Here is a 14,005-nt window from a genome sequence, read left to right as displayed (position 1 = left end):
CACGACGCTCTCCAGTGAGGTCCGACACCAGAGACAACGGAGGACCTAAGCGAGCCAACACACCGACGTGCTGAGTCACTCGTTGCTTTACAGGTGGGTGTCAAAAAAAAACAACAAAAGAAAAAAAGGTGGGTATCATGTCAGTGGTGAATGGTGCTTTCACAGACTGAGCCAATCATGAACATTAGGGCATCCCTCTCCCCCTTCCATGGGCTGTAATCACTCAGAAGTCCTCATGCATCTGGTGTCAGGAGTAAAACCCAGCAGGCGTTATTGGGGCTGCTCTCCCGGATAGCCTTCATCTATTACAGTCGTGTCGAGGCCTAGAAAGATTCTGAGTAACAACCACCAGGTGGCTCACCTGGCCTGCCTGTAAAGCTCGCTTCGGAAGGGGGGGTGCAGGTGTCCCCTTTCCTTCCATCACTGTCTGCTGCTGGGAAGAAGCTCCTTTTTGATTAGTCCTCTAGATGTCTTCTGAAAATCTGGGTAATGTGATCTACCTGTAACTGTTAAGAGGGAGCGTTGGTGGTAAAATGAGCTCAGCAGACAGCTGAGGGGAAGGCAGGAGCTGCTTTAAGCCTGTCAGACGCAGTCAAAGAGTCCACCGCTGTGTCCTAACTGCTGGATGCTTCCATTACCACACGTCGGCAAGTCCTTTATCTTTTCCCAGTCAGTTCTGACTGCTGGCTGGAAGGACATCAGAAACCATTTAATACAAAAGCCACTGTAGTGGATAACTGGTTAACTATGTTTTTCCCTTTTGCATGTTCCATCCAAAAGTTTGCTTTTTCTTTTACTTATGTGCAGACAGAGGCTCATCTGTTGAGAACACAGCACTGTTAATCCGACACTCTTCCGTTCCCACTGGATCTGCTAACTCTTCCTCCTCGGAATCATCCTCCTCTTCCTCCTCCTGGGCCGATGAACTGGACGTGGGGCCTTTGCAGGTTTTCAGGTGGCGGGTGAGATGGTATTTGGTTAGATAGGCCTTTGTACATTTTTCACAGACATAATCCCGTTTTCCTTCATGAGAATTGAGATGCTTCTTCAAGTGATTTGTTCTCAAGAACAGCTTACTGCACTTGGGGCACTTGATTTGGCGTTCTCTAAGGAAACACAAGAAAGAACATTTGGTTTTGGAGTACCACCACCATGTCAGGTAACAGAACATTACTTGTACCCTAGATACTCCTTCCTCTCTGCCAGAAGTATCCACGAACTTGACTTCCACAGGAATGATTTTATCAATTTATTATGTGAGCATACCTACCCGGCATTAATCTGCCTGTTCTGGGAATATTATGTAAATGAGACTACAATGTTATATATTCACTGCCTATTTTGCTTCAGTCAACATGAAGTCTATAAAATTAATTCATGTTTCCAGAGTATTAGTAGTTTACCCCCTGTGATGGCTGGACACCACCTACAAATATACTTCAGCTGACCTGCACTATCTGAGCTGACAGACTTGTCACTAAGGGATCCTGGGGTAGTTTTCACTCTCTGTTGTCACAGTCAAGGCTGCTGTGGACTGTCTCTATGCCTGTGAGCCAGTCTTGACTCATCGGAGCTCCTCCAGGGTACACACCCAGCAGCTATATCCAGGGTCAAGGGTCTGGAGAGCTTCAATTTTACCAGATAAGGCAGCCTGGTTTTCAGGGTGGCAGTACCAATTTACATCTCTATCAACAGCCACTTGAGAGTTTCGGTTCTACTTTCTCACTAGCAACCGGAAAACAAAAGTGGAAAACCTCTGCCAGTTGGCCCATACATTACAGGATCTCACTGTAGTTTTCATTTGTATTTCCCTGGTTACCACTTTGATAAAACTGCCATTTCCACCACCTCCTTTCTTAAACAAGGGAGTGCTGTGGCTTATGAGTAGCAAACCGTGCTGCATACCAAAGGCCTGCGCCCTGGTGAATCCTATGGAGCTCCAGAAGTATCCGCAGCAGTTTTAAAGCCACCAATCTAACCAATCTTTTAATTTTACAGATGGGAAATGTAATGTGCATAAAAACTAAGTAAACTGCCCCAGGTTAAAAGAACGTCGAAATAAGGAATCTAACCTCTAGTTTGCTAATAGAGCAGGCTTTCCCCTCCCTCCCTTTCTTTCAAATTGTGATTTAAGTGAAAGTTTACCAAGCAAATTGGTTTTCCAGTTTACTGTTCATTTACATTTTGTTATATGGCATTAATTAAAATACCCAAATGCTGCCTGTCTACTGTTATGTGTTTGATTATTCTAAGCAGGGAGTGTTTCCCTGGTGTTACTGTTCACCTTGTTACAAGACCACCTACTGTTTGAGAGTTGAGCCACAGGTGGTGAATATTGTTCCAGGTTGAAAGGGTGACTAAGAGCAATAGTTTACTCCAGTGGGTTTTTATACGCCACTCAACACACATTTCCTGTACAACAGAGTGAAACCTGGGAGCCAGAACCCACTGGGGAAGCTCTGTGTTGCTACATCTCCCAAGTTTTCAGCCTCTGGCAGATTTTACTTAGGTTTACCAATTTCCTACACCTTGCTCTTAATGGAAAATATTTCCAAAGGATGATCAGGAAAGTGAAAAGGTCTTGAGAGTAAGAGTGTGTTTAATAACTTCAAGAAAGAGCTAGAAGGCTGGTGAGGCTAAAGCAAACTATGAGGAGTGATTTAATACCAATGGGAGAAGTAGCTAAGTATCACCACCACATCATAAACAAAACTCCCAGGCCACAGCAGGTCAGAGGCCATCAGTCCAAATCTGATGTGAAGCCACAAGAATTATGAGCAGAGATAAGCAGACTCTGACTTGTATCTTAAATATATCACTCTGGTCACTAGAGAGAGAATGTGTGTATGTGTGTGTATTTTTTAAGTATTTGTATTATGAAATGGATGCAGAGAAATAAGAGCAGAAGGTCAGCTTGAAGACAATGGAGGCAGCACAAGGAAGAGCTATGATGACTTGGACTAAGCAACAGTGCTCAAAGAAAGAAGGAAAGACTGAGTTAAGGATAATACCAAGAATTCAGGCCTGAGCCACTTGGGTGGAACCATTTACTGAGCTGGTGGGCACCAGGGGAAGGTCATGTTTGTGGATGTACCATCAAGAGCTAAGTTCCAGACATGTCAGGTTTAAGTTACCCAGTGGATATGCACAGTATTGGAGATGCCACCTGGTTAGACATCTGAGGCTGCAGACAGAAATCATACAGATGAATGTACACCAGAGGACTGAGCCGCATATAATGCTCCTCAGACTGTGTCACAGAGCATCTCATGTGCATGCAGACCAGCACACAACCCAGGAGGTCAGGTCCCTGCTCTTGCTCTCAGGTTCCTCCTTCCCATAGGGAAGGGCAAACTCTGTCGGTCAAGCCCTCACATTATCAAGGGGCACCGTCAGTGGGAAAGGAACTCTTTCTAGATTCGACTCTAGGGATGCAGCGTGTCCTTTCCTGACAGCTTAAATAGAATGCTAGCACTCTAACACCCACTCAAAAATGCTCAAAAGTCAAAATATAAACATAGGAAAATTTTGCTAATAATCTTCACCCAAAACCTACAGGACGGGGTAGAGGCACCACAGGGTTTCTTTACAGAACACACCCTTCTTTTTCTCTTTTGAGTGGCTGGTGGATTTGAACTGCCACCTACCTTCTGGTGAGTGGTTCCATTCTTTAACCACTCTACTACCAGAGCTTCTAATCATCTCTACGTCACTGCTGTTGAGTACCACTGAGTCAGAACCATCACAGAGCTGACCCTCCCGCTAGTTTTCAGATCCAGTAAATAGTATGGGAAGAGACTGCTCATCCTTTTCCAGTGGAGTCAAACCACATGCCTTACAGACAGCAGCATAGCTTCTTAGCCATCAGGCCACCAGATTTTCCTAATAAATTCCAAAGGGAGTTGAAAGTCCCATTAAAAAATATTTTAATAAGTAATGTTTCTTATAATGACAACTGATGCCAGATTTAAGTACTAACAGTCCAAAAATGCCTTCAATCTCTTGCAAAGGGGCTTATTTTATGTCTTCAATCGACAAAGAGTACAGACCCACATTTTTGGAAAGAATGAACTTTTCAAAGATCAATACTTTATTGATTTAATTCAGAGCCCAAATGAAGAGCAATAGTTCAATGTATTTCTCTCAAAACAATTTAACCATGTTAAAATGCAAAGTGGTTCTGGGCAGCATTGTAAAGAATAAAGAGTCAAGGTTAAGGAGGATAATGATTCTAATTTAAAATATTTGTTAAATTAATAAATGAGTAATACTGTTTGAAAACATGAATAAAACATAAAAACAGAGCATAAAAGTTTAAAAAACTAAGGAAAAAAACCAACTGGGTTTCCCAACCTTTGCTTGGCTACTTGGAACCCAAGAAGCATCCACGTGGGGCGAAGGCAGTAAAAAGACTTCCAAGCCCTCACTGTGGGGCTTGGCTGCTCACCACCTCCGGGCCATGCTGGCTGCAGGCACCCCCTGGCTTGTCACCTTTGGGTCATCCTGGCTGCAGCAACCTCATGGCTTGCCACCATCAGCCCATCCTGGCTGCAGTCACCCCCTAGCTCCTCACCTGCGGGCCATCCTGGCTGCAGTCACCCCCCAGCTCATCACCTGCGGGCCATCCTGGCTGCAGTCACCCCCCAGCTCATCACCTGCAGGCCATCCTGGCTGCAGGGAAACTTACTGTGTGTGGATGAGCACATGCTGCTTGAGGTCCTGTCTCCGCATAAACAACTTATCACAGTAATCACATTTGAGGTTCTTCTCGCCCGTGTGGATGACCATGTGGGATTCCAGGTGAGCCTTCTGGGTGAAAGACTTATCACACAAGGTGCATCTGTAGTTCTTTTGACCTGCACAGGAACCCAAGTCACACCACGAGTAAAGCAGCCAGCAGCATCTCCAGACGATTAGCATGTGCACAGGTACGCAGCAGGGGTAAGGATAATGCAGAACTGGCAACGGGCACAACACTTTCTACGGACGTCTACCTAGAACCACTAAGTTTCTGTTGGCATACTACTCACTAATATACTCAAACTCTCTCACGGCCATCAAGTCAGAACAGACTCACAGCGGGCACATGAGCTAGTTTTCGGAGGCTGCAAATCACACGGGAGGAGGTTTTGCATCTTTGCTTCAAGCAGCTGCTTGCTTGTGGGTTCAAACTGCCAGAGAGGTGCTGCCTCAGGCCAGATGCCTCTGCCTTGCCATTTCTAAAACCCCTAATGTCTTAGCAGTTTCTCACCACTTGTTCAAGAGGTAAAATCATAACGGATGGAGAAAAGGCTGAAGCTGTTGGTGACTTCATCTTGCTTAGATCCACAATCAATATCCTTAGTACCAGCAGTAAGATCAGAAAATGTGTTGCACTGGGAAAGTCACCCTGTGGGAAAAGGATGGGCAATTTCCTCTCGTGTGATTTACTGCCTCTGGAAACCTGCTGGAGGGTCAGCTATGGGTTTGTTCTGACTCAGCGGCACACAACAACAACAGGGTGTGACAAGCACTATTCTAAAGGAGAGAAACAAAGTCCTAGCTCCAGACTATAATGAAGGGACATAGATAATAGCCATGCAAATAATAAATTAAATGCTGGTTTCAGACAGTGGTAAATGCTGCAATGGAAATAAATAAAATAGGGAAGAGAGAAAATGACAGCAAGAGGGAAGATCTGTAGAAAGAAAGGATAAGGAAGGGATCTCTGAGAAACTGGCATTTAAGGTGAGCTGACGTATGGTATCTTCTCAAGATCTGGAGGATGATCAAACCAAGAAAGCTAAAACTTCGTCAGTTACTTTGTCATATTTTTTTAAAAAAAACTGCTAACAGAAAAGACATGGTTTATACAGAACTTAGAAATTAAAAGTTCAAAATGTTGGCAGCATTTATCGAACAATATTCCAAGCAAGGAAACAGGTTCCGGCTGAGCACTAAGCAGCACCAATTCAGCCAGGGACGAGCACTAGTGGAAGGCTCAGGATGATTCTATAAATGTCCTTTTGCTCTAAGTCCAAACATGCCTCTTTCCCAATTAATAACGACATTTTCCCAAGGACCTATAGACTATGGTGAGGGTGCACGGAAAGTGGAGTTTACTAACACTTCTGAAGAATCACAGCAATCTTAGTAAGGTTCTACCACCCGTGGAGGCCCTGGCTGACAACCAGCGGCGGGTCTCATTCTGCAACACCTTATCTCATGCCCAGCTGCAACACTGGATCTCTGTAAAGCCTTTTAATACCACAATCTGGACTTGGTGCAAAACCTCCAGGTCTACTATAACTTAACTTACCTGTATGTATCTTGAGGTGGGTCCGCAGGTTACTGGGGTCACTAAAAGCCTTACTACAGAAATCACACTTGTGGGGTTTCATGCCCATGTGACCCATGAAGTGGACATGAAGTTTGGAAGGAGATATAAAAGCTTGGGGGCACATCGAGCATTTCCACTTCCTTTCCTTGCTGTGGCTTGGTCCGTGGCTGCCGCTGTGGCCCTGGCTAGGAAGGTGGTTATGAATATGGCTGGTCAGATGTGCTTTGAACTCGGTATAGGAATTACACTCCTTGCCACAATTACAGAGATGCACGTCTGGATGCTCAGGAACACCTTAAAAGGAAAAAATTACTGTCTTCACATAGTTGTACTTGAAAGGTTTTCCTTACTGTTGAGGATTGCTGCTCACGGTCTCACTCTTATCAAAGTCTCCAGTTTGCCTACCTGTTTACCAACCATGTTCACTGTGCTCTCTCCCCTACACTGACAACCACATCAGGCACAGTGGAAGCACCTGCAGAATTAGAAGGTCTTCTTCCTTTGGCAGCACATATAAACACTATAACAACACCTGTCAATATGACTTCATGATATGTGGAAATCAGTGCAGGTTAAATCCACTCCTATGGCTTTTCTGTCCTTCAGGAAGTTAAACTTCAGTGATACTGGTTGAAAAAATTAGCTGCTGAAACGTCAAATTCCCCACATCAAAATCCTAACGTAGAAGTTCGTTTCCTAAGAACAGTATCTAGTAACTGACATTTAGTTTATAACAATCTCTTAAGACTTTATTAAGGACCACTACTACAGGGTAGTCAAATGACATGGAAATTATCCCAAAAATGTACTTTTAGCTTATTTACTATGCTACAGTCTCAACAAATTATTAGCTCACCAATCTGCTGAGCATAACCTCGACTGTAATAGAAAAGCAGTTCGTTTTCAGGAGGAATGTCTTGTGAAGTGCAGAAGTAGATTTTTCCATCATGGGGATAAGCCACTAAATTCTGTTCTTCTCGGTTCCTAAAGAATTTAACAATTCAAGCAAATTAATTATGAAATACATTCTAACACTTAGAAAGAGAAGTACTATATGAAACCTTAAATATTACTACTTTTCCTGGATCATTTCTTTAATTCCCTAACCTATTCATTGCTGTCAAGTTGGAATCAATTTAGCTGACCCTCCAAGTAGGTCTCTGGAAGTTATAAGCTTCAGGGGAGAAGACTGTCCATCTTTCTTTTGCAGAGTCCCTCATGGATTTGAACCTCTAAAGAGGCGCTGTGTACCTTTATGTTAGCATGGTAACTCTCTAGGGACTATACCATCAGAGCCTATTTTCTCTAAGTCATTAAACTGGACAATGACTAGAGCTGACAGAAGGAGAATTGATGCCTTTGAGTTGGGTGCTGGAGAAGAGTACTGAATAGACCATGGATCCCTAGGAAAACAAAGAGGTTCATCTTGGAGAGAGTGAAACCAGGCTGCTGTTGGAGGCAAAGATTCTGAAGCTCTAACTGACATACTGTGGACATGTTGCTAGGAATGACTAGTCTTTGCAGAGGGACATCATGCTTGGGAGAGTGGAGGGACAGCACAAGAGAGGAAGACCCTGGATGAGCTGGATTGACTCAGTGACTGGGGTAAAGGGGATGGGTGTGTTGGAGACCATGAGACTGGCTCAGGATAGAGCAAGGTTCAGAGCTGTTGTATACAGGGTCTGTTAGTTGCAAGTAACTTGACAGCACTTGATGACAACAATGTTAGGAGAGCTTATAGAGAAAACAGAATTCTTATTTCAACACATAAACTGACTGAATGCCCTTAATATCAGGGACATGAGAGGCTGTTACTAAAAGCAAAATCAAACAACTTGAAAAATAGCCACCTATGACAAACATGTGGAGCTTAAAAGCTTAATAAGAATTAGCTCTAATAACAGCCTGAAGAACTGATATACAGCCAGTAAAAAGATAAATTATTCATAATAACTGTATCCTTTCTTTATCAACACTTTGTTCATAAAGAAAGGCATTTTCTCACATTTTGATTCACAATTAGCATTATCCAAACTCGAATGAAGTGAACAAACGGAAAAGGCCTTGTGTGCACCTTTGACTCATAAGATGCTTAGCAACACTACAGGACAGAGAAGGACCACCCTGTAAGGTTTCCGAGGCCGCAGTGTTTGTAGACGGTGCCCCAGCGTGCAATGTCTACCAGCCTGAGTGCTTCCTTGGGGGAAAGATGTGACAGTCGGCTTCCATAACAATTTCAGCTAGGAAAACCTATGGGGCACTTTCTATTAGGAGTAAGAACCCACTCAAAGACAGCGGGTTATGGGGCTGGAATCTTTACAGAAGCAGATTGCTAGATCTTTTCTCCTCTGGAGAAAAGCCTTCAGTATTCCCAGACAACAGCATAATTTGGTTTTTTCCCCACATTCTCTCCCCCGCCCTCCCTGATTCTATACAAAGCTGCCTAGTGAAAAACAGAAATGCAACTATTTTCCTCAGATGAAGACGACTCTTACCTGGCTTTGCGCACAAACATCATCCAGTTACATTCATTTTCGTCAGTTGTAATGATGCAGAACTCCAGGACCCCGTTGTGATATATCTGCCAGCAGGAGGTAAACACAGATGTCAAACAAACTGACAGATGATACAAACTGCTACGACGCTTAGACTAGCAATCACCTCATTTATTCTGCCGCAGGTACAGCCTTGTCTTGTCAATGGGTAAACAGATGACTGCCTTCTCCATGTGGCTGTCATCTCACCTGTCCCCCTACTTCTACAACAAAGACTATGAGTGCTATAATTAAGTGTTCAGTAAGTAGAACGACTTGGCTCTTCTTGGTTTTTCACATTCCAAATAGTCTGGAAAAGATCATTCTATGTGTCACCCACCTCTGTCACACAAAGAACAGGTGAATGAATATGAACTGCGGTGTTCTATTTATTTTTCCTATTGAACCCGACATTCTGATCTGGATACCAGAATTAAGTCCCTAATATCATTTGCACCTTGTGTTTCCAAGCATTACAAGATCCACTTCCCCTCTACTACAACATGCAAGTATCATTCCCAACCCAGTGACTAAGTATATGCAAGTAAATTTTAAGAATAGTAATTTTCATCAAAAAATAAAGGAAAAACAAACTCCACTGCCGCCATCCAGTCAGTCATGACTCACAGGGCTGGCCCTCCATCAGGTTTCTGAGGTGGTAGGTCTCAATCGAAGGAGACCGCCTATCTTCCTCCTGTGGAGTGGCTGGTGGATTCGAACCACCAACCTTCTGTGTTGTAGCCTACTATTTGCCCATTATACTACCATGGCTTCTAATTTATGTCAATATCTTGTATTCTTAGCTTCTCTCATTTTAAAGCTGTAGAGAGAATCTTAGCTTCTGATTTTAGAATTGCTTCCCAGTCCAAATACCTGAGGAATGTTTTAGTTCACTACAATGACTAGCATGTAAGCAAAGTTTGGGGGACTCGCTGCCACAAGTAAAACACAGAATCATTTAAGAGACAAAAACTTATCCTCTATATCCAACAGCTGGTATTTGTCCACCAAGAGAAAGAAATTGCAAGGATGCAAGATTAAACAAATAAATGGCTGATGGGTAAATGGTACTAGATGAGTCCTAAAGAATTTTACTCTCATTAACTTTTAACTATCTTACTATAATAAAAACAGTAATTCACACACAAAAATAATTTCATAAATACTAACCTTCCAGATATGGTTAACTGCCTTATCTGTCCAATCTGCTACTTCCATGGAGTGACTTTGCTGGCCAATTAGAGGCCCAAAGCAAGTACGTACAGGAATGGTTTCTCCAGTCCAGACACCTGTCAACGGAAGGACATCCAATACACAATCAATGGTTTAGACAATAAGATACAGAATAGACAGCTGCTTAACTCATGTGGAGTTCTATTTTCGGTGAACTGAAGAACTGATATTTCAACACTCCTAAAGCTAATTAAGTCTTGTGTATGTTATACTGGTGGTGGTGTTAGATGCCGCTGAGTTGAGTATGACCCATAGTGACCCTAGGAACCTAGTACAACAGATCTGAACCCTGTCCTGTTCCTGATACAATAGAGCCTACTGTGACAGTTACTGTGTCAATCCACCCAGTTGAGGATCTTCCTCTCCTTCGCCAATCTACCTTTCCAAGCATCACATCCCTCTCCAAGGAACAGCCACTCCTAGCAACATGACCAAAGTATGTGAGGCAAAGCTTTATCATCTTTGCCTCCAAAGAGCACTCTGGCTACAACCTCTCCAAGACATATTTGTTTGTTCTTTTAGCAGTATTCTTCTCTAACAAAACTCAGAAGCATCAATTCTTCTCCTGCCATATTTACTCAATGTCCAGCTCTCAGATGCATAGCAAATCAATGGAAAGACCATGGCCTGTTATATAGTCTTTATACAGACATATTGGTCCTCAGTAATTTGGAGAGGTCCCTAAGTTTAAGACTTTCTCAGTGCAATAAATCTTCTGATTTCCTGACTGCTGATACCAAGGGTGTTAATTGTTGATCCAAGTACAAACATGTAAAATGTGATAAACAGATTAAGATGGTTAAGGAGAAATGTTAACAAAGAAGCAATCAACATATCCACACTGAAGAGAATATTGTTCTATTATCATAATAGAAAGCAATTACTGAAAAAGAACACAAATGTCTAAAAACTTGTTTGTCATTAAAGTACTCTCTTCGGATGGCGGGGAAGAACAAACAACTGGGGAGTAGGGTGGAGAGAATGGTGCGGCAATGAAGGAGTGAAAGCCCAGAATCCCTGTGAATGTTCATTGAAACTAATAAAATTTAATAATAAAAAAAAAAATAAAATAAAATAAAGACTATAGTATGTACCTGTTCTAAACCATGGCATTTCCCATTGCTTCCTATGCATCTGAAGGTTGGACAATGAATAAAGGAGACAAAAGAAAAAAAAAGTTTAGGTGTTTCCAAATGTCTCCTGACTGAGTATAGATGAAAGAATAATGACCCCATTTTACATTTCAAAGAAATGAAATCGTAATTCAGAAGCTGTATTGAATTTATATAAGAAAAAGTATACTCTCCAAGTCTTATTACCTTTTCCTAAAGGTGTTAAAACAATTTACAAATACTGAATCTAAATTTCTCTGTGGAAAACAAGGTAATGAAGCACATTTTTCCATGTTTCAGTGAAAGAAACAATTTCAAGAAGAGTTTTGTCATGATAACTATTAGTGGCTGACCCAGCTGAGAAAGTCAATGCTTATTAAAGAGGCGAGGATTCTCTTCTCTAGTCACTGTTGACATTAAGAAGGGGCAAACTTCCCAATCAATTTTTTAAACTGATTTGTGGCTATCACCCATGGAGAATACAATTATTCTCTAAGTAAGCCTTTTAATCAGAAACTGACTCTCCCCTCAGCTGAATAAACCCTGAACTACAGTTACATTTACAACTCTCCCTTACGGAAGAAAGAAAATCTGTGACGTTCTCTGATTGCAAGGTGCTTACCGACATCAGCTCCCACAATCGACTGGCGGAGAACAAGCTGCTTTGGGAGAGAAAGCCGTGCTCTGCTCTCTATGGGAGCGTCGGGGACAAAAGTCACTGGTCCGTGATCTGGGCAGTCTGAGGGATAGGCTCGGTCACAAAGAGTGCACCCTGTGGGAGGGAAACGAGGAGGCACAAAGGGGTTTAGGGCATGAATGAGAAATTAGCACCTGCTGTTTAAATGTAAATGCTAACTACTAAAATGTCATCAGTAAGAAGCAAGGGGCTCATCACAGGCCTCCTTTTTTTATTTGTACATGTTGTGTGTACCATCGAGCCAGAAACAACCCACAGTTGATCCTCTAGCAGGTTTTCAAAGGCTGGAAATCACATAGGAGGAGACTGTCCATCTCTCTTCTGCAGAGCAGCTGGTGGATTTAACTATATTCCTTTGTGGACAGCACAATTCCTTACCTCTCAGCCACTAAGTGGGAGAAGGATGAGCAATCTCCTCCCGTGTCATTAACCGCCTCTGAAAATCCACCAGAGGGTCAGCTATGGGTCAGTTCTGACTCGATGGTCCACAACAAGAAGCCACCAGAGCTCTCTAAACTAGTATATGGATACACACACACACACACACACACACGCGCGCGCGCGCGCACACACTCACTCTCTCACACACTCTCATTCTCTCTTCTGACTTCAACAAAATTTGAATTTTTTCCCCTGCAAAAGACAAGTTTATTATTCAGTACACAGACAAGAACGGATTTAAAACAAGAACAAAACAACCAGCACCCTTTCAACTAAGTATTCTTGATACCTTAACATCCAAAAGCTTTAAGTTCTAGGGAACTCTAAGAGTTGCTTACAGAAATGCCTTGAGTCACGCAGGGATAAATTAGCGATGACGTTACCAAACAGGGTAGTCAAGAGTCCCCTCCACCACTGTCACCATCTCTGCATTTCAGCTTGCTCGGTTCTACAATCAACACTCTTGGCATCAGAAGTCAAGAAATCAAAAGATGAATTGCTCTGGGGAAAGCTACTATCAGGGACCTCTCAAAAGGGGAGCAACAATGTCAGTCTGGAGACTAAGGCATACCTGATCCAGGCCATGGTCTTCACAATTACTTGCTATGCACGTGAGCTGGACAATGACCAAAGATGACAGAAGAATTATTGATGCCTTTGAGTTATGATGCTTGAGAAGAGTATTAACATACCATGGACTGCCAAGAGAACAGGTTTATTCTGGAGAGGGTGAAACCAGGGTGCACCTCGGAGGCAAGGATTTTTTTTCCTCTCTTACATCAGACCTGATGTCATAGCAAGGTTTATAGGAGGCACGTCATACAAAAGCATGAACACCCAATCATCATACTTATGAACCAAAAAAGGATTGAGGCAAGGATTCTGAAGCTCCCTCTCATTCTTTGGCATGTGGCCAGGAGGGATCAGTCCCTGGATAAGGACATCATGCTTGGAAAGGTGGAGAAACAGAGGAAGATCCCAGATGTGATGGACTGCTACAGTGCTGGAGTATGGGGGTAGGTGTGTGAGAGTCAGTGAGACTGGCTCAGGATAAAGCAGGGCAGGCAACTCAAGGACACACAACAACAACAAACCTTAAAAACACAGTCATCGGAGTTGTTTTTTCACCTCTTAAGCAACAACATGACAAACAGAAAAGATTTAAGTTCTCTAGGATCCATTACAATCAAAGCCCATGGAAGCATTAGTCAAGAAATGGAACAATGTGTCAGGCACTCTGGGCAAATGTGCTGCAAGGGACCTCTTTAACGTGCTAAAGAACAAAGACATCACTATGAGAACTGAAGGATCTCCTCACTCAAAAAGAGAGAAGCTGCAGTCTAAGGGCCAAGCAAGCAACCAACCTCACTGCTGAGAATGACACAAGCACAACCCAGGTGATGCTTGGCACGTGGCTGTCTACGTGAGCCCTGGGGTGCAACTTTCTATAGAAAACTTTTTCAATTAAAAAAATTCTGGACTGATCTCTCTGGATTTCAGTAACTCTTTTTATGGGATCCATACCAGATTGTTCCAAGGGACATTCAGTCATTATAATATCTGCAACTCCAGCTCGTGCCTTTAAAACTACCCCAGCTACTGGCCTGGTAAACAACATTACAAAAACACATAGGGATGACTTAATTATCCCAGCATACCCAAGTGGCCA

At 42.8% G+C, this 14,005-nt stretch overlaps 1 protein-coding gene across 1 annotated transcript in view; it reads right to left on the bottom strand.

Moving 5' to 3' along the window:
* Nucleotides 1-613: 613 nt before the first annotated feature.
* Nucleotides 614-14,005, bottom strand: part of PRDM4 (PR domain containing 4) — a 28,204-nt gene continuing 14,812 nt past the window's right edge. The window contains exons 5-11 of the mRNA XM_006897533.1: nucleotides 11,821-11,970; nucleotides 10,024-10,142; nucleotides 8,815-8,900; nucleotides 7,176-7,303; nucleotides 6,299-6,613; nucleotides 4,688-4,856; nucleotides 614-1,106 (exon numbers count right to left, since the gene is read on the bottom strand). Of these exons, the coding sequence (XP_006897595.1) occupies nucleotides 794-1,106; nucleotides 4,688-4,856; nucleotides 6,299-6,613; nucleotides 7,176-7,303; nucleotides 8,815-8,900; nucleotides 10,024-10,142; nucleotides 11,821-11,970 (1,280 nt within the window). The 3' untranslated portion in view covers nucleotides 614-793. The remainder of the gene's footprint in view (nucleotides 1,107-4,687; nucleotides 4,857-6,298; nucleotides 6,614-7,175; nucleotides 7,304-8,814; nucleotides 8,901-10,023; nucleotides 10,143-11,820; nucleotides 11,971-14,005) is intronic.

Source organism: Elephantulus edwardii, unplaced genomic scaffold (assembly GCF_000299155.1).
Source record: "Elephantulus edwardii isolate Elephantulus edwardi_28Jun2011 unplaced genomic scaffold, EleEdw1.0 scaffold00211, whole genome shotgun sequence".
NCBI classification, from domain to species: domain Eukaryota; kingdom Metazoa; phylum Chordata; class Mammalia; order Macroscelidea; family Macroscelididae; genus Elephantulus; species Elephantulus edwardii.
This window is presented reverse-complemented; position numbering and strand designations above follow the sequence as displayed.